At 49.0% G+C, this 20,373-nt stretch overlaps 1 protein-coding gene across 2 annotated transcripts in view; it reads right to left on the reverse strand.

Moving 5' to 3' along the window:
• UBASH3B (ubiquitin associated and SH3 domain containing B) overlaps positions 1 to 19,066 on the reverse strand; it is a 140,063-nt gene extending 120,997 nt beyond the window's left edge. The window contains exon 1 of one of the 2 annotated variants that reach the window (XM_061202458.1): positions 18,906 to 19,066. In XM_061202458.1, the coding sequence (XP_061058441.1) occupies positions 18,906 to 19,066 (161 nt within the window). The remainder of the gene's footprint in view (positions 1 to 18,905) is intronic. The other variant, XM_061202459.1, reaches the window with a different exon arrangement.
• Positions 19,067 to 20,373: the final 1,307 nt, after the last annotated feature.

A 20,373-nucleotide genomic window follows, 5' to 3' on the forward strand; every position in this document is an offset into this window, starting at 1 on the left:
GCTTCCCTGCTAGCGCAGTGGATAGGAATCTACCTGCCAATGCAGGGGATGCAGGTTTGATCCCTGGGCGGGTAGGATCCCACGTGCCGCGGAGCAACTAAGCCCATGCGCCACAACTGCTGAATCTGCGCTGTAGAGCCCGTGAGCCACAACTACTGAGCCCACGTGCTGCAACTACTGAAGCCCGCACACCTAGAGCCCGTGCTCGGCAACAAGAGAGGCCACTGAAATGAGAAGCCCGCGCACCGCAACGAAGAGTAGCCCCTGCTTGCCACAACTAGAGAAAGCCCATGTGCAGCAACAAAGACCCAACGCAGCCAAAAATAAATAAATAAATAAATAAAAATTTTAAAAAACAAAAAAAAACCTCGGGGAGTCAATGAGGTGCCTCTGGGGTCCTTCTATCTTCATGCTCATGGTTCTGGGACCGCCTAATTACACTCTTTAATAGTTTTGTGTGCATTTCACTTCTGTAAGCTTCATTTTTTTTTTCATGTTTTAAATAGGAGAAGTTATCTGTTTTATTGTCAGAGCTGTGGAGAGAATCATGCACGTGAAAGCACTCACCCAAAAGCTTAAAATCCGTGGTTTCCAGGGGTTGCAGGGGAGGGAGGGATGGATAGACAGCAGGTGGAGAACAGAGGATTTTTAGGGCAGGGAAGATACTCCGTAGGATACTACAGTGATGGATACGTGCCATTACACATTTTTCCAAACCCATAAAATGTTCAACACCAAGAGTGAACCCTAAGGAGAACTACAGGCTTTGGGCAATTATGATGCGTCAGTGTAGGTTCATCAGTTTTAACAAATGTCCCACTCCGGCGAGTGATGTTGATCACGGAGGAGGCTGTGCATTGTGGGGGGCAGGGGATATATGGGAACATCCCGCTCAATTTTACTATGAACCTAAAACTGCTCTAAACAAATAAAGTCTTTTAAGAAAATGGTATTTACCTCTAATACCTTTGAGGACCTAATAGAAATTCACTTGACAATATCCAGATCTTTGGAAGAACTAAGGACCCCCAAGTAGAGCTATCCCCTCGCTCCTGTGTGATTCCAAAGCACCATTTACATCTCTCTATTTCTGGGCATGTGGCCCTTGGATTCCATATCCTTCCCTGCAGAGCTCAGATCCTAGGTGGGCCCAGCCTCACCCCCGCCAGGGACTTCAGATACGTTCTTGACTCCAGCCTAGAATGCTTAAGTCCTTCCGAGGAGGCTGATAAGGAAGCTTGTTTACAATCAACCACAACCAGAGAGAGAAGACACTGCCTCGGAAGGCAGGGCATACTGGGCTCAGGTCCCTGGTTTCCCTGTTTTCCTGGTGAACTTAAATCAGCTCCCCCAGCAACACTAAGCACCCACTTAAGTCCCTAAAATAAGCATCCTCTTTTCACCTGTATCAGCCCTCCGGATATTAGAGGAGAGATACCTTCCCTCCTTTGCTATCTTATCACGTTATATCAAAGTCATCTGCTTGAGTCAGACTTCCCCAAGAGCTTGGGAGCTCCTTGTGGCCAGGGCTGGGTCTTACTCAAGTTTGTAGCTCCAGCACTCAGCACAAGTCCTGGGTGCCCGGCACAAAGTCATTGCTCAGTAAATTTTCGTTGAATTCATAGAACCTACTGTCTGCCCTGCCTCAGCATCTTCTTTAACCCTTCAAGTCTTCTTCAGACTAAGCATATTTAGCCCCATACTACCTGTTTCCCAGGCCAACTCAGAAAAGCTGTGGCAACAATTACATATAGAATGGAAAAACAACAAGGTCCTACTGTATAGATATAGCACAGGGAACTATACTCAATATCCTGGGATAAACTGTAATGGAAAAGAATATAGAAAAGAATGTATATATGTGTATAACTGAGTCACTTTGCTGTACAGCAGAAATTAACACAACCTGGTAAATCAACTATACTTCAATAAAAAAATAAATTAAAAAAAAAAAAACAAGAAAAAAGAAAAGCCATGGCTAGTTCCCCAGCCTGCAGTAGAGGGAAAGGAGAAATAAATAAGAAATTAACTGAGATTTCTCCCCTTATCCTCCACATCTTTCCGAGCCCGCTGCCTAGCAAACAGCAACCTTCTTTCTTTACTCAACGTCCCCCAAGAGTCATTCTGTTCAAAAGCCTTCACGGATCACGCACGATACAGGCCGTCTTGCTGAAGTGGCTTTACTGGTGTCCAGCCGCTCTTCCTCTGTCCCATGTCCCCCCTTGAGTGGCCAGCAGGGCGTGTAGCCGCAGCCCTAACGAGACAACCACACCTGCCGCCTCCCTGCCAAGGCTTGATGGATGAAGTGACATCCAGAGATCTACGGCGCCCGAAGCAGCCAGACAGCAAAGGGGTACAGCTGTCTGTTCAGCCGTCTGGTTGTGAGCCTGTGATCTCACATTTAGAGGGAGATAAGAACTTCAAACTCTCCCCTCAATCCTGACGCAGAGTTGCCACAGGTCTGCGTGAGGTCTGAGGTTCCTACGAGGCTCCTCGTGATGGATCAGTTGATTTTCCAGGGCTACCTACAAGCTGACTCCCACGGGGCCCCCTGCCATCCTCCCCATGCTGGTGATGTGTCAGGGATTCTTCTCAATAAGGAGAGCAGCTCTGTGGACTTGGGAGGCCGGGCAGAAGGCAGGAGAGGTGTGGTTAGGATTTGCATTGAGGAAAAGAGCCACTCCACATTCCTCAGCCAGCCCCCTCAACTCCCTGCCCCTCCCCAGAACCTTACCCAATGGAATGAACCTAGACCCAGGTTGTAAAGATGTTCGGAGCGAACTTGGAAACACACTCTTGCCAAAGATTTAGATTGCCTTGGGACTTCCCCGGTGGTGCAGTGGTTAGGAATCCACCTGCCATTGCAGGGGACATGGGTTCGAGCCCTGGTCCGGGAAGATCCCACATGCCGCACAGCAACTAAGCCCATGCACCACAACTACTGAGGCTGTGCTCTAGAGCCCGTGAGCCACAACTACTGAGCCAGCATGCCACAACTACTGAAGCCCGCGCACCTAGAGCTTGTGCTCCACAACAAGAGAAGCCACTGCAATGAGAAGCCCGTGCACCACAACGAAGCGTAGCCCCCGCTAGTTGCAACTAGAGAAAGCCCGCACGCAGCAATGAAGACCCAATGCAGCCAAAAATAAATAAATAAAAATAAATAAATAAATAAATTAAAAAAAACAAGATTTAGACCGCCGTATTGACTTATACCCAGTCTCCTCGTGTGCCCCACACAACACTGTGACTCCAGAGCTGCTGATCTTAACCACCGTAGCTACAATTTACTGTGCACTCTTTTCTATGTATTATCTCATTTAATCATTATAACAATCCCTTGAGGCAGATCTCATTATCCTCATTTAACAGATGAGAAAACTGAGGCTTAGAGGGGTTCAGTACCTTGCTCCAAGTGCAGTAGGAATTTGAACACATGTTGCTTTGACCACTGTGCACTCTATCCGAGGAGCCCTCATCGGGGCCACAGGAATAGGAGCTTCCTGTTTCTACTGTGGAGGCTCAATGTGCAGCAGCCAGTGGAGGCTGGGAGAGGTGGTTGGCAGGGAGTCTACTAACTCCTGAGAACAATCCTGTCTTCTCATAGTTTGGAGCCGAGATGAGTAGTATGTACACACACACACACACACACACACACACACACAAACACACATACAGGCTTTCAGAAAGGATGATAACATCATTGCAACTCCGGATCACACCTCTACACAGCCAACCACATTGCTGTTACTTGGGGCCCAATAACAGACCAAACCAACGGGCAAGGCAGGCGGCCCTTGTGACCCCAGTTCTGTGTAATCTAGGGACATCACATTGTTTCCTTGGACCTCAAGTTTCCTTCTGCAATTCATCAAACTTTACTAAACACCAACTACGTGCCAATACTGTGGGTGCTGGTTAAGAACTCACACTGAGTCAGACTGCCTGGAGCTTTCATCTTTGGTTCTACCGCTTACTGGTTGTGTGATCTTGGGCAACTTAAAAAAAAAAAATCTCTGTGCCTCAGTTTTCTCATCTGTAAAACTGGGATCATAATATTTCCCATCTCATAGGGCTGTTACGAGGAATGAACAAAATAATCCACAGGTAATGTGTTTAAAATGTTGTCTGCACACAGTAGGCACTCAGCAAAAGTTAGCTATGGATATTTGGTGCTTGGGTTGGGAATGGTGAAGGTGATGAGACAACAAATGAGGAACAATCAGAAATGCAGATGAGAAGAGCCTAGTAGACCTCTACTCTGTGAGAAATATCGTGAACTAAGGAGAGAGGCCAAGTGCTTACACATGCACATGCCACGGTAGACAGAAGAATGGCCCCCAAAGATGCCCATGTCCTAATCCCCAGAACCTATGAATCTGTGACCTTACATGGCAAAAAGGACTTCAGAGATGTGATTAAGCCAAGGATCTTGAGTGGGAGAGTTGTAGTCATAAGGGTCTTGGTAAGGGAAAGAGGCAGGGAGGAGAAGCAGACAGATGGGCGATGTGATGACAGAAGCAGGAGTTGGAGTGATGCATTTTGAAGATGGAGGAAGGGGCCACCAGCCAACGAATGCGGGAGGATTCGGGAAGCTAGAGACGTCAGGGAACAGGTTCTCTCCTAGAGCCTCCAGAAAGAACCCATCTCTATGGACATCTTGATTTTAGCCCATACTGCCCATTTTGGACTTCTGATCTCCAAACTTTCAGAGAATAAATTTGTGTTGTTTTAAGCCACTGAACTTGTTAAAGCAGCAACGGGAAACTACTATGCATGCCTCTGGTCACATGTGCTGTAGTTCACAAAAGCCACTTTCTGACTCCTTATGACTCATGTTCCTACTTCCCAAAAAAGGTGAAGTGAAAACTTAAGCTTCCAGAAGGAAGCATTCACTTTGACAGAACGGGCCTCTCCAAGGGCTCCTCGTGTTCCCCACTGTGACAGAATTAGCTTCTCTGGAAGAAAGGAGCTTGGTTAGGGAAGATTACAACAACCTGCCAAAAGTCACACAAAACCAACAGCTCACAGACTTTCTGGAAAAGCCTCAAAGTACCAGAACCCAATCATTGATAACAAATAGTAGTATCACTTTACACGTGCCTGACTTTTTGTGGGTTTTATTACATTTATATACATTGCCTTATTTTTATTTTTTTTTATTTTTTCTAATTTTTTGCAATATAGACCCTGAGATGTATTACAGCAAACCCCATTGTATTATTTATTTATTTATTTATTATTTTTGGCTGTGTTGGGTCTTCGTTTCTGTGCGAGGGCTTTCTCTAGTTGTGGCAAGCGGGGGCCACTCTTCATCGCGGTGCGCGGGCCTCTCACTATCGTGGCCTCTCTTGTTGCGGAGCACAGGCTCCAGACGCGCAGGCTCAGTCGTTGTGGCTCACGGGCCTAGTTGCTCCGCGGCATGTGGGATCCTCCCAGACCAGGGCTCGAACCCATGTCCCCTGCATTAGCAGGCAGATTCTCAACCACTGCGCCACCAGGGAAGCCCTACATTGCCTTATTTTGATTCATCCAACCTATAAAAATAACCTGTTCAAAAACTACACCCTCAGAAAGTGACAGATCCAGAATTTGAACCAGGTCTTTTGTCTCTAAAACCAATTTTCTTTCCCCCAAAGAATACCCCTCATGGGTGGGTCACTGAGACAACTATGGATCCCCTCCAACAACTACTCTACTCCCGGTGTGATACTTCCTCACCCCCCCCCCCAACCCTACTTCTCAGAAGTAACCATTCCAACTGGCCTATCCACAAATTACCTTCATCTTCTTTGGGTTGCGATGCAAACAATGGCAGGCAGAAGGAGGGGAGCAAAAAGGAAAGAAAAAAACCAAGACAATATAAGAAAGGGCTAATCCAGACAACAGACCAGTCCATTCTTCCAGAAAACAGAGCTGAAACTTTGTTAGAAATCTATTTCTTGGAGGCGGAGACTGGACTCAGGGAGGGAGTCTGATATAGAAAAAGGGAATGTGGTTGGGACTGAGAGTGAGGGGGCCTCAAACTCTGCTTCTGTCCCAGACTAGTTGTTGGTCTTGAAAAAGTCACTTCACTTGCTCATCTCACTTGACATTCTGTAAAAAGTGGGAGTTGGACTAGATAAGCTCTACTAGCAATTTCAACTAAGACACTTCTGAGATTCTACCTCTGCAGGTTTTTTCCAAGTAGGAATACTCTGTTTCAGAAGAGATACTTGAGTCATTCTCAACCTAGGGCAGGAACTTTTTTTGAGCTTCTTTACTCTGAAGCAAAACGTTTATCTGCTGTCACACATGACTCTCAAGGAAGGAACAAGTGATTGCTATTATGCAATTAAATACTAGGAACTGCCTAGGTTATGAATAATGACTAACATTTCTTGAGCACCTGTGTCTATCTACATCTTTCACAAAGGACATTGTTCTTCTTCACATCCTTTGGCAACTCACGAAGAACTGTCACTCACCAAATCACCTAAATTTAAAACTATATATTCTGTGTTTGCATTTCAAGGTCTACCAACTCTTAGAAATTCGATTCCCACAAACATACAACCTACCATGTAAAATACAACTTCCCTTTTTGGGGGGTAAATCTACTTTCTCCAACCTTGATTCAGGTACTCCCCCCCCATGCCCCATTCAAGGTCTTCTGCTTGTTTCCTCCTCCATCTTCTTTCCTCTATCATTTCCTTCCAAATCACCCATCATCCATTCAGATTCCACACCTCCCCACTTGTCTCCAGGTTGTTGGCGAGTACAGACAGACCCAAGTGTGCAGAACAACTTGCAAGGACTTGGAAGACTGGAGAAAACCTTCCCTCAGGGACACAGAGGATGGTCCAGCGCCTGACCACCAGTCACCTCCTGAATCTCGATGTCTTATAGACAGAGCATAGATCCCCGACATTCCTTGAGATGAGCTATTCCTGATGGAGGTGGTGGTAGTGGCAGGGGCTTACCAGAGAGAGGAAATGATAGGAAATGAGCTTAGCACATGGCACGCTGAGATCTCAGCTTCCTGAGATATAAAAGAGGAGGAACTGAGACGGTTTCTCAATGCTTTTTATCCATAGCACTTAATGCATTTACTGGCACACAGCAAGGATGGGGAAAGATTTGTTGAATAAAAAAATGAATGAAGGGTCACACCAGCAAGGATAATCAGGTGACCTCAGCCTGGTTTCCAGTGAGAACAAGTTCAGATGTGATATGGATGGGGCTGGGGGTTGGTAGTGAGGTAGGGGTGGAAGGGGGTAGGTAAAATCTCCAAGTGGAACTTAGCACTGGGGGAATTCTAAAGAGCAGATGTTTCTTACATCAGATTCCTGATCGTCTGTCTATTCAGTCAGATGTGTCAACAGTCTAAGTTTCAGAGAGCAGATTCCAGCTCTCTGTGGAAAGAGCTGGCAAGGAGCTAGGCAGGATCTCAGGGTCCTGGTCCTCTGGAGTCTGGGGAAGCTGAAGGGAACTACCAGAAACCCTAAAGAGAAGCTTTGGAGTCATCCTCTGAGAACATCTCATTCACAACCAACTGCAGTCACATCCAACGATTTTACTCACTTTGGAAACGCAAAGGGAAAGAAACATTTTGTTGACCTGCATCTTTGATGTGAAATTCTCTTCTTCCCTGTCTTCTTCTAGGACATCTCTCATTTTGTTTTTTCCTGTCTCTCAAACCATTTCTCTTAGCCTCCTTCACCTGTTCTTTTTCCTCTACCCACCAGCTGGTCCCCCAGAATTCTACCCCTGGGAGTTGGCTCCTTTCCTTTTCTTTACACTCTGCCTGGTTTGTTACACCTACTCCCAAGCCTTCTATTACCATAAATACCCAAATTGATATTTCTAGCCCTAACCACTCTGACCTCCAGATCCCCATTTCCAACTGCATCTGTACCTTTGTGTCTATAGCACCTAAAACATGTCTCAAACCAGATTTGTTGCCTCATCCTCTAAATCACCCTATCTTCTGTATGTTCTATCTCAGTTCATAATGTCTCCACCATTCTAGTTTCCCAAGCTGGAAATCCTGAGCTACCTTTATGCTCCCCTAGTCTTCACACCCCACAGATTATAAATCCTGTCAGTTCAATTTCAAAAACCTCTCTAGTATCTGGCTCTTGGGTATTTTAATCCAAGTCCTATTTATCTTTCACCTGGACTATTACAACCACCTTCTAACTGGCTTCCACGCCTAGTTTTTCTCTGCTCCATTCTCCTTTATACTGACTTCTCTGCCTTATAATGTTATTTCCCATAACCTCTAGGAAACAGTCTGGCCCTAATTTCTCCACTCTCATCTCTCACTACTCCTTTTCTGTCTCCTTCCCACCAGTCTCCAGCCCCCATGTGCCTTATGCTCTGAATTTCATGCTGTTCTCTCTGACTTACAATGCTCTTCCCTCTTCTATACCTGGAGAATCTTTATTCATTCTTTAAGTTCTGCCTTAATTGTCACCTCTTCTGCTTTCCTCAGCCTTCTCAAGTTACAGTAATTGTTTTCTCGGTGGTCCCACAGAGCTTTTCTTCAAACCTCTACTATGGTACTAATTGCATTATTAAATCATGTTTATGGTTTATATGCCTTTCTCTCTTGAGGAAGGCTGAGCTCCTGGAGAAGAAAGACAATTTTCTTTGCATCCCTAACACATTCCTGGCATATAGTAGGCAACTCAGTAAATGCCCACTGGAAGAATGAATAAAATAATGTCAGATCTAAAGTTAGGCCCAACTGTTTCCTTTGGTAGACAAAATTTTTCCTTTTCTTTCTAAGCTAGATAGTATCAAGTTACTCATTTAGTTGGGGGGAGGGGTGGTGGTGAGATGATTCAAGAAACCCAAATTGAAATTAAAATTTGCCTCCATCTTCATTTGCAGTGTGATATTAAATCATTTGAACTGTCTACTGATCTCCCTACCTCTCAAACTGTAGAAGAGTACCGCTCCCTTCTTATTTGCCCTTTAAATTTACTTCAGGGTCCCTCTGTCTGGTTATATCACCTCCTCCTCTTCTCACTTAGATATTGCATCTATCTCTTGCATCACACTTAATCATAACATGACATTTAATCATAACTTTCTATCTTCCACACTAGATTGTCAGTCCCCTGAGGGCAAGGATTACATCTAATTGTAAGGATTACATCAATTGTACTCCCAACTCCTCTTATAATAGGTCATAACAGCTGCCCATAAGTACGCCGGGAAATGTCTGTATTTTTTTCTTAAAAAATGGCATTACCCAGGGAACTTTTCATGGAGATAAAACATATACAATTTTTTTTTGTCTTGTTTCTCAAAGATTTCAATTGTCAAGATACATTATAAGAGGCCCCAAAGAGATAGATAACTTTGCAGAATTGGCTGAAGACCTTGGACAAAGCACTTCATAGGTGATGGAGGGAAGATCCTCTCTACCTTGCTTACTTCACAAAGTGAAGCTTCATAAGGCTTGAGGGAGAAGAGATGAAGAGAGAGGATAATAGAGAGAAAGGGAGGGGGGAGGGGAAGGAGAAGAAAGCAAAGGGAAGGGAGGCCAGTTGTACTGTGGTTGAACTAGTTCTCCAGGGCGGGTAAAAACTGATTAGGCAAAAAGAGGAGAAAGGAAAGGCATGCAGGCAATTCAAGGACAGGTTGATAAAGAAAGGAGACAGCAGATGCCGCAGGTTCAGAAATCCAGCAACCCTGTGTGGTTCTACATGTGTTTGTCTGTGTTTAAAGAGACTGTACACAAAAGCAGCCATTCAAGGCAGGTTTCTTTCCTTCTCTCTCCCTGCTTCCTGCCCAAGATAAGAGAATAAACAGAGAGCCAATGCGCACAGTAAATATTTCTGAATGGGACACCGTCAACACGGAAGTAGGATTCTAAACAATCCTGCTACCTGATTCATAGAGAAGGTTTATCCAGCAAAACCTGAAAAGAAATCTGAAACATTTGGCCACCTCTGGCCATCTGTGCTGTCAGCTTCCTCTTGGCATGATCCGGACTGCTGTGAGCTGCCATGGTGGTGTTTCTCCCAGCTTCCCACTGTGTGTGGCAATAGCTGGTCCTGGTGGAGTTCACCGCCACCGTTGCTTTATGTACAGGAATGTTTATTCTTCCACTGGGGCAACTGAACACAATGGGAATTGTTACACAAACAGCTGGTGATTCTGTAGAAGGGGAGATGTCCCTTTAATTAAAAAGGTGCCAAGGAGCAACTTCTTTCCCCCAGGGGCTGGGCTCAGGGCACTAACTTCCTCTCTCATTTAACCAGCATTGTGGTTGTATTTTGCAACAAAGCACATTATACCAATTTGAAAATTATACTAATGCATACTAGTTAGACGACGCCCCACCATTGTAATTACCCCGTATTTTTCTTCCTTTCCGTTCATTTATTCTTTAGAATATCAATAGTCCTGAAGAGTTTTTTTTTAAAGGGAGAAGAATTTGACCATATAGCACTGGGGAAAATAAAACAAAACAAAAAAACCCAGAGAAGCCAAACACTTCGGAACAGAAAAGCACACAGGAGGCAGTGAAAACATCCTGGTGTTGAACAAAAACGCTGTCCATGTTACCCCCGAGTCACCAGAACTGGGATCGGAGAGGTGGTTGACCTCAACCCCTTTTACAGGTGGGAACACTGAGGCCCAGGGAAGGAAAAGGATGTATATGAGTCCAAACAGCCAACAAGTGAGGGCAGAGTGAAAGCCCAAGGCGGGGTTCTGAAAGAAAGGTACACGGAGTTTGCTTTCATTGTGCATCACCCCTGGGCCACCTGTGGGGTGAGGGCCGAACCCAGAGCCTGTTACCTATCTGTAGAGAATTATTCACCCAGGCCGAGAAAAGGCACACCGGCTCCTCAGAGAGTCACTGTGGAGGATTTGCAGCCAGCTAGAGCCAGTGGCTGACTTCAGAGTGCCAGGTGGCAGAACTTGACATTCATCTATTCCTGCACAGAATTTAATAGGGTGCTGTGCACACAGTAGAAGCTCAGACAATTTCTGGATGTTCATCTGAGGCACTTCACCATAAGCCTCATCCTCTTAAGCAGCAGGTGGCAAAAAGAACATGACAGCAAAGTCACCAGCAAAACGGGATGTTAGCGAGAGGACCAACAAGGACGGACATCACCTACATAGCCTGAGCTCTTGACAGAAGGTCCAGAGGACACAGGCTGCTGCTACATCTATCCCTCCATCTTCCAGGGAAGAGAAAACTCTGAGATTCTCCCATAAATCTCTGGGAAAACCCCCAGTGGCACCTGGAGAACTTCCCAATGAAGAAGACAAGGGCTTTCAGCCCTGAGGGGGCCGCAGCCATCTCATTCTCCCAACAGCAACTCTGTCCTGCCTGGGACCCTGCCCGTCACACGCAGGAGCCATTCTTCAGTGCGCTTTATTTTTTTTCTCTCCAGGGCTGGAGTCTGATTCCATTTGAGATGAATCAGAAGACAACCATATGGCACTCCTTCAAATCTCCAGCCTGGCCATTTATTACAGTCAGCAGTTTGGGTGGCCCTGCTCTGCTCCGGGCCCGCTTCCACTCGGCCGGCAACCCTGGGGCAGTTTGCGGGGAGAAGATGCTGAGGAAGGAGGCCATCAGCCTCTACTCCACGGCCACAGCTCAGTGAGGAGCAGAGATAGAGAAGTGGGGGACAACCGGGAACCCCGAGACAAAGGGAGTCGTGCGGAATGAAATCACCGCTGGAGAAGCAGTCACGCCTCCCTCCTCACTGAGGGATTACCGGCGTTCCCCAACTGTTTTCTGCACCCTTAACCCTCATAAGGATCCACGGAGCTACATACTATTATTGTTGTGGACGAAGAATGTCACCTGCCATTTCAGTAAACAAAGGATGCTGCAGCCATCAAGCCAGCAGCCACTGCAGCCGTCCCCAACTGTGCACCCTGAGGGGACTCAGGATGGAGAAAAGCAGGATCCTGGCCCCAGATAGCTGAGGTGCCTTTCAAAGGAATGATTTCAGTGAGTCCAGACTTGGCATTTTCCCATACATAGAAAAGTGCTAAACCCATTAACTTAAGATGTCTGGTTTTCTTTAATTAATAGTAATCTTTTGCTGTTCTGACCACCTGGTTTTTACTGCAAAACTCCTATATACCCTGGGTCCTCCCCCACCTCTTGAGAGCCGTCCCCCAGCCATCTGAGAGGCTGCCTCTCGGGCTTGACTCCTCAGCGAGTCCCCCGAACAAAACATAATCCTCAACTTCTAGGTTGGGCATTTTTTTCAGTCAACATTATCAACAGTGTACAGACAGGTGAACTGAGGCTCAGGGCGTCCAGCAACGTGCCCAAGGTCACCAGCTGGGAAGAGGCAGAGCTGGGATTCAAACCCAGGCTGTGCCGACAGCTGCCACGGTGAGACGTCTGTGTATCAGGCAGAGGGTACTGGGTCTCTTCAGTTCCTGCCTGCCCTAGAAGAGGGACACACCCTCACACACATCCACACCAGATGCCCTCCGGGACGAGGGTGGCGCTGAGCTCCGCCTCCGCTGTCAGCAGGAGCAGAGCTGGTGGGAGACCCAGGGTTCCCTCGGTTTGTTGCCTCTCTGAAAAGCAAAGCCCTTAGCTCGGAGCATTCTCGTGCACTCAGTGAAAAGCAGTTAGAGTTTGAGGCCGCCAAGGGCGGGGTAGTGACAAAAACCACAGGATAGAGTCATGAGGCAGGATGCTCTTCACTCTCTGGGGCACTTAATTTGAACCTGTTTTCTCATGAAATTATCAATGTCTGAAACTTAACAGTGATTAGGTACGTGAATCCGCTTTGTCATCTCTAAAGTGGTCTAAAAATCTAAGGTAGTATTAGGGCATAACAGGAAATTTTCACAGACGCTGTGTGCAAAGGGTTATAATTACCTTATTAGCCCATCCAAATACATCGAGGTCTACTCAGCAATAAAAGGAGACAAACTACTGTTACATGCGACATGGATGACTCTCAGAAATATCAGGAAGGAAGCCAGGCAGGCACAGGAGTAGGTATTGTATGATTCCGCTCGTATGCAAATCGAGAAAATGTGAACTAATCTCTGATGACACAAAGTGGGTCGGTGGTTGCCCAGGGATAGGGGTGGAGAAGGAATTGACTGCAAGGGGGCACAAGGAAACTTACAGGAGCAAAGGACACGTGCTGTCTTGCAGAGGTGATGCCACAGGTATATTTATTTGTCAAAACTGATCAATCTTTAAATAGGTTTAGCTTATTGTACATAAATTATACCTCAGTAAAGTGAAAAATGAATGTATGCCAAGGTCTTTCCTTTGGAGCCAGGTCCTCTGGGCAGCCTGGAAAGTTCACTGGACTTGCAGTTCTAGCCCAACGCTGTCATGGCAACATGGCCTCACACAGGGCATGTCCCTGAAGTCCTCCGAGACTTAAGTCTCCTAATCTTTAAAACGAGGCTTTTCTCAGGGCTTCCCAGGACTTTTTCACGTCCAGTGGTTAAGAATCCACCTCCAATGCAGGCGACGTGGGTTGGATCCCTGGTTGGGGAACTAAGATCCCACATGCCGCAGGGGAACTAAGCCCACATGCCACAACTACTGAGCTCGCGCACCTCAACTACAGAGCCCGTGTGCCGCAACTAAGACCCGACACAGCCAAAAATAAATTAAATAAATACATGTTTTTAAAATAAATAAATAAAGCGAGGCTTTTCTCAAGATCAAGAGGGATATTTAGGGCACGTGAGAGCAACTTTTCACCCACAAAATAACACACCCGTGTAAGGGGGGGAGTGCTGTATGGGTGAACGGCCATGACGGGTGGAGTAGAGACTTGCTTGCCGCATCCACCTCTAAGATCCCTTCACTCCACGTGGGCTTCGGTTGGTCTCCTCTTTCTGCCCAAGGCCCCTGGGAAAGCAGCCGCAGCACCCACCCAGAATCAGCCATGATTCAGAGATGCTGAGCTGACCAGGTACTTTCAGGGGATCCAATGTCCACCAGCAGGTAAGCTGGAGAAGGCCAGAGAAACTGGAGGCTTGAATTCACAGGCTCTGCAAGATGCCTCTCAATTCCTTGTGTTGCCAGCTCGGAGCTGCTTTTATCTCTGGGCAGTGATGCATAGCTAACGCTGACTGTCCAAAGCAAAGTCAAAGGCACTTGGTCCAGCTCCTTCCTTCCGCCACGTCCTGCTCTTCAGCTGGGCGTTGTTCAAATATCAGCAACCGAACAGCACATGCAAATCCTCGCTGGAGATTTACCACCACGATCGCACCTCCTTCCTTTTCTTTTCATCCAACACCATAATACCATAATCCTATCTACCGTGGGTCCAGATTATATTTTTAACTGAGTTCTAAGTCCCTTCCTGCCCCTCAGCTCATTCGGTCTTCACAAAGCCTCGTGAGTTACACAGCACAGAAGCTGAACAGGATATTGAGGAAAGGGGTTCAACAGAAGACCTAAATGCTTCAAGTGTCGGTCAGAAGCTAGGCTAGGACTCAGGGCATCAGACCCCAGCCAGAGGGTCCTTTTGTAAAATTCTACTTCTCAATCATTAGAGAACATTCGAGAGCCATGTGCTGTAGACAAAGTATTAGCCATAGGCAGTCTCGAACGAATGGAACCAAAACAAAAGGCCAGAGTTGTGTCAGTGGGGCCTCCTCAAATTCAGTTGCTGGGTGGCTGCTCCCAGAGTTCCAGTGGCAGAGAAGCCTCCGCTGCCCCCCAAAACCACAGAGGCAAGTAAGAAAGCAAGTAGGGAACACAAAGCAACACGCCAAGGGGGTAAGGTTGGGGGGGATAAATTGGGAGACTGGGATTGACATATACACACTACTATATATAAACCGCGTAACTAACAGAGGCCTGCTGTGTGGCACAGGGAACTCTACTCCGTGCTCTGTGATGGCCGATGTGGGAGGGGAATCTGCAAGGGGGGGTGGACATATCAATATGTGTATTATGGCTGATTCACTTTGCTGTACACCTCAGGCTGGCACAACGTTGTAAATCAACTATACTCCAATAAAAATTAAAAAAAAAAAAAAAAGATACAAAAGACAAAAACAAAAAAAAATAGCAACACTCCGTCAGAGTTCACCATGCCTTCTTGGGTGATCCGTTCAGACCCTTCCTGGCCCCAGGCCTTTCCCAGCACACACACTCTTCCTTTTCCTTCCAACCAACCTCACTCCAGTCTTGACAAAGCTGGGCCTTTATTTTTAGAACTTTGGGGAAAAGGAAGAGCTAAGGGCATAGAAAGAAAAAGGAAGGGTTAGGCCATTTTGGCCCCTTGAAAGCTTCCTTCCTGAGGCCTCCCTAACACCTCCTTGCCTTGTGCTTGCGTGTGTGCACGCGTGCACGCGCACACACACACGATATAAACGGCCACTTCTCGAACCTTCTCCACATGGCTGCTGTTCTTCTACAGCAGCGTCTAAGTTGGACCAAAGGTCACAGGGTAGGATGGAAAAAACCTAGCACGGCTCCAGGGGCATAACGAGCTAGAGGGACATACCCGACTCCTCTCCTCTCGGTAGCTGTCAAGCACTTAATAAGCATACACTGATTCATCCTGTTCCCCTCAGAGGGGGCCAGCCAGGCCCTGAGGGCTTGAGTGACTTACCCAAGACCAGAGCGCAGCACAGGCTGCGTGGGACCTGGGCCTTGCTGGCATCGGAGCTCTCTACGGTCCAGCCAGAGCCCAGCGGAAGGGCCCTTCTTGCTGCTGCACAAGATCAGACGCAGTTACACCCAGAGGGGAAACCAGAGCTGCCAGGCCTGGTTACCACCATTCCTTCCAAAGGGCTGTGTTCCAGACCTCGGTCTCATTCCTTCTTGAAGCATCAAAGCCTGGTCTTCCTGAATCCAGGAAACCATCACTGCTCTCTCCCACTTTCCATTTCATCACGCTCCTTCCTCCAGGCTTAAAGCCTAAGAAAGAGGCTTCTCAGGAGCGGAGCCCGGTGCCCTTGCTCTCTTTCTTCACAACTCTCCAAAATGAAGTTAAAAGTCTGCTCTCTGCACAGAGGTAGAGCACAAACGTATGGACACCAAGGAGGGAAAGTGGGGGGGGTGGTGGTGGTGGGATGAATTGGGAGATTGGGATTGACATGTATACACTAATATGTATAAAATAGATAACTAATAAGAACCTGATGTATAAAAATATATATAAAATAAAATTCAAAAAAAAAAAAAGTCTGCTCTCTGGAATCTCAGATGGCCCTGGGGAGAAGTCCCTCTTCTTACTGACCTGATTAAGTTATTAAGAGGAAGGCTGACCACATCAGCCTCTCTAGGCTGAAGAAGAGATGCCAGCCCAGGTAGGGAGTAGACTAGATCAGGGGACCGCCAAGGGGCCTGACGCTCCAAGACAGAGAATTTGAGGAGACAGAACAGCAAGCCTACCCCCCTCCCCAGGACGTTTCATCATGACCCACTCTGTCACCTTTCCAGTAAAGAGAGGCAGTGCTAGTAATAATAGTAGCTGTGATAGGCTGAAAAGGGGCTCCTCCCAAAATATTCATGCCCTAATTCCTGGAACCTGTGAACATTACCTTATGGCTAGAAAAAGGGTTTTGTGAATGAGATTAAGTTAAGGATCTTGAGATGGGGAGATTATCCTGAATTATCTGGGGAGGCCCTAAATGCAATCACAGTGTCTTCATAGGAAAGAGGCAGAGGGAGATTTGACACAGAAAGAAAAGAAGGCAAGGCAACCACAGAAGCAGAGATTGGAGGGATGCTGCCACAAGCCAAAGAATGCCAGCAGACACCAGGAGCTGGAAGAGGCAAGGAATAGATTCTCCCTTAGAACCTCCGGAGGGGGCAGAGCCCTGCCAGCACCTTGATTTCAGCCCAGTGATGCTGATTTAGGGTTTCTGGCCTTCAGAACTGTGAGAGAATAAATTTCTGTGTTTTTAAACCGCCCGGAATGGGGTAATTTGTTACAACAGAAACTAATACAGTAGCTAACACTTAAAGATCACCCACTGTGTGCCAGGCACTGCTCTAAGTGTTTTACCCACATTAACTCATTACATCCTGGTCCTGGATGTGAGGCCTGAGCTGAGCCGACACATGCCTGAGTTTGAATCCCAGGTTCACTGCTCACTGTTGTGACCCGGAGCACGTTATGCAACCTCTCTAAACCTCTGTTCCCCAGTTCATAAAATGGGCATATAATTACCTTTCTCACTGGGCTGCTGGGAGGATAAAATGGATAATAAATGTGAAGTGCTTAGAACAGTACATAGTAAGTACTCACTCAATGCTAGTTATTATGAGATCTCAGGGATTGAACAAGGCAAAACTAAACCATCATCTTAATGTATCAGGACGTAGACAAGGCCTCTTGGTCCCAGTGCAGGAAAGAAGATGTCCTGTTAAAGCCACCTCGAAGAGCAAACACCACAGTCTGAAGAATTCAGTTAAGTATATCTTCCCTTAATTAAGCAATTTAGGTCCTTAACGCTGGCCTCATTTCAGAAAAGGCAAATGCCTGGGGCTGTGCTAATTCTGCAGCCTTGCCCCACAGACTTCTGGCCCCTACCTGCCCCTTCTTAAGGACAGCTATGCACACCCATCACACGAAGGACCTGACTTGCAGCTTCCACACCTGGCACACCCCTGCAGAGCCCACCACATCTTCTCCCTGCAACTCTGGCGTCAGCAACTGGAAGTTAGTAGGAGGCAGAAATGTCAGTCCATTTTATGGCCTTCCAAGGCCACTCCGACCTGTCCCAGCAGGCTGGGTGGAATGATAAAATCAGGGATCAGCTTTGATCAAGAGATTACAGCCAAGTTAATAGTAAAGAATAAAGGTTTGCCCAGAGGCCAAGTAAGGGAGACCTAGCATTATCACCTGAAACACGGGAGAAGAAAACAAACTTTCGTCAAGTTGGCCCTTTCTGATAAAGTTTGCCCAACTCCCTGTTCAGGTGATGTCATTCAAAAAAGCAGCGCCCTACAAGGATCCCAGGCCTTGTGTCCCAGCCTAAGAAATCTGCCTGTGAGGAATTAACCGAGGGAGACGGGCCTGGCCACCCGGCCTTGTCTTCTTCCCAGGCAGCGCTCCAGCCCCACGGCCTTGGGCGGCCAGCCTCCGAAGACTCCTGCTGCCGCTGCTGCCTTGTGCTGGCGACCAGGCCTCTTCCCAGCAAGCTGCTGGGGCAGCCACCTGCGCGCTCTCTGCCCTTCCCTACCCCACCCTCCCGGAGGAAGAAGGATGAGGGAGGACTGCTCCCCCTCCTCACTCTCAGGCACCCCCAGATTCCTGCGCTGCCGCCACCGCTGACGAGAACCCAGGTCCCCCGGGGGAAGTGCTTCCCCTTCTCATTCCATCCTCCCCGTCAATGAACACGAGGCAACCCCCACGCTCCCGCTCCTCCTACTCCGAGGGAGACAGAGCCCGAGAGCGACATCCGGAGCTGGAAGCCGCAGCAGTGGCAGCGCCGGCCTCCCTGCCCCGCCGTGCCTTGCCCTTTCCCAGCCACAGAGGATCCCAAGCCAGCCCGGCGTTCCGGATCGAGAGAGGGCCCGAATCCCCGGTGGGGCCCCGCCTCCCCGGGGGCTCAGCGCTGGAGACCTCGGGGACCCCGGGAGAGACTCGCTTAGCCCCACCCTCTGAGGCCGGGCGCGGGCCACCGTACCCGGGACTCGAACCCTGTGCCCTCGCCCTTAGGCATCCCACGCCCTTAGGCACGCCTCACCGTCGGCATCCCCAGCTAAGCCCCCAGCCCAGCGCTCGGGCGCGCCGCCCTCCCCTGCACCCCCGCCAGGAGGAACCGAGTCCCGGGCCGCCCGCGCGCCCAGCCTACCCCCAACAGGTCGTGGGCAGCGGGGAACGCGCCGCCCGCCGGGCAGGCGCCGGGAGGCGAGCCGGAGCGAAGCCGAGGGCCGGTCGCTTGGGGCGGGAGGGGTCGCCGGGGCGGCGAGCCCGGCCACTTACGCGCGGGCTCTGGGGAACCCCATGGACAGGAGCACGTCCAGCGCCGATCCATGCTTGATGGTGCCGGGGCGCTGCTGGCGGTTCCTCCGCGGGGTGACTTTGCTGTACAGCTCCTCTCTCGCAGCCATGCCGAGCGGGCTGGGGTGGCCGTACTGAGCCATGCTCAGCGGCCAGCCATCGCCCGGGAAGGCGCCCGAGCCGGAGGGTCCCGGAGGGCGGAGGGCTGGCCCGGAGCCGGGGCGGGGGCTCGGGGACCCGGTGCCGGGAGGGAGGCGGCGGCGGCGGCGGCGGCGGCGGCGGCGCTCGGAGCCTCCCCGGTGTCGAGACTCTGACGCTTCCTGGTGAGGCCACCGGAGCCAGAACGGCCCGCCGCGAGCGGCTTCTCCCCGACCGGCCGTCAGCCCCTCGGGCCCCGGCTGCCCCCTGCACGGCGCCCGCAGCAGCCCTCTCTCCTCCGCCCCTTTCCTTCTCCGCTCCCAGCAGTCCGGGAATTTGCAATGAGTAATTTTTGAATGGATCAAAAACGAAAAGGAGCCTTGTGGGCCGGCCCTGCCTCGCCTGTACCCGGGCCCCGCCCCTCTCTTAAAGCGGCAGCGCAGCCCGCGGCTGCTCCCGCAAGCTGTGGAGTCCAGGTGATCTGAGCGGAGGATTCGAACCAGCGAGGGCTGCCTGTGTACGCTGGTTCCGGAGAATCACTCCCAGCGCTCCAGCTTCTCCATGGCTTCCATCAGGGGCCAGCTGGGCCTCAAGACACCAGATCAACCCATTTCAAGTTTCCTGTGGTTCTAGATGGGGTTTTATTAATGGAAATTGGGCGAACTGATGGATGACATTAATGGACGAGAAGGCTGAGCCATGAGGCCCAGATAAAAGGTTTTGCTTCCCAAAGACCCTGCAAAACCCAGAGGACTGGGTTACGGCTACTGGAGACCAAGTTCCCATCAGCTGGCTAAGGGGCCACACCGAAGACCTTCTGTGTTCTCCGTGACCTCCGTGACCTAGATGGTGACTTCAGGGCAAAGAGTGGAACCTGGGGCTCTCGGCCTAGGAGGGGAGAGGAAGGGAGGGAGAGGACAGGGCAGAAAGAAGAGGGAGGGGAAGATGACAGGAGGAAGGAAGTGGGAAGTGGAGGAGGGTGGAGGGAGCAGGAACAGAGAAAGAACGCTTTCTAATTGTAAGAGATGTTCAGCGTGGAATGGGTTGATTTTCAACAGCAAATGAGTACCCCGTCAATAAAAGCGTTCAAAGTAAAGACTGGATCGTCACTGCTGAGCAGTGACGAATAAGTAAATTGCATCATAGGTTGGCCCAAACTACTCCCACCTCAAAGAAGGTAGAAGTCTTAGCCATCCCTACTCCCCAGTGCCCCACACCCTGAACTTGGCTTGGGGATGTTAAAGCTCTTCCGTTCAGAGACAAACTTACGGTCCTCAGGTCCTCAGTCAGGGACAAGGACCCTGCCTGGTGT

This window comes from Eubalaena glacialis, chromosome 10 (assembly GCF_028564815.1).
Source record: "Eubalaena glacialis isolate mEubGla1 chromosome 10, mEubGla1.1.hap2.+ XY, whole genome shotgun sequence".
In the NCBI taxonomy this organism is placed as follows: Eukaryota; Metazoa; Chordata; class Mammalia; order Artiodactyla; family Balaenidae; genus Eubalaena; species Eubalaena glacialis.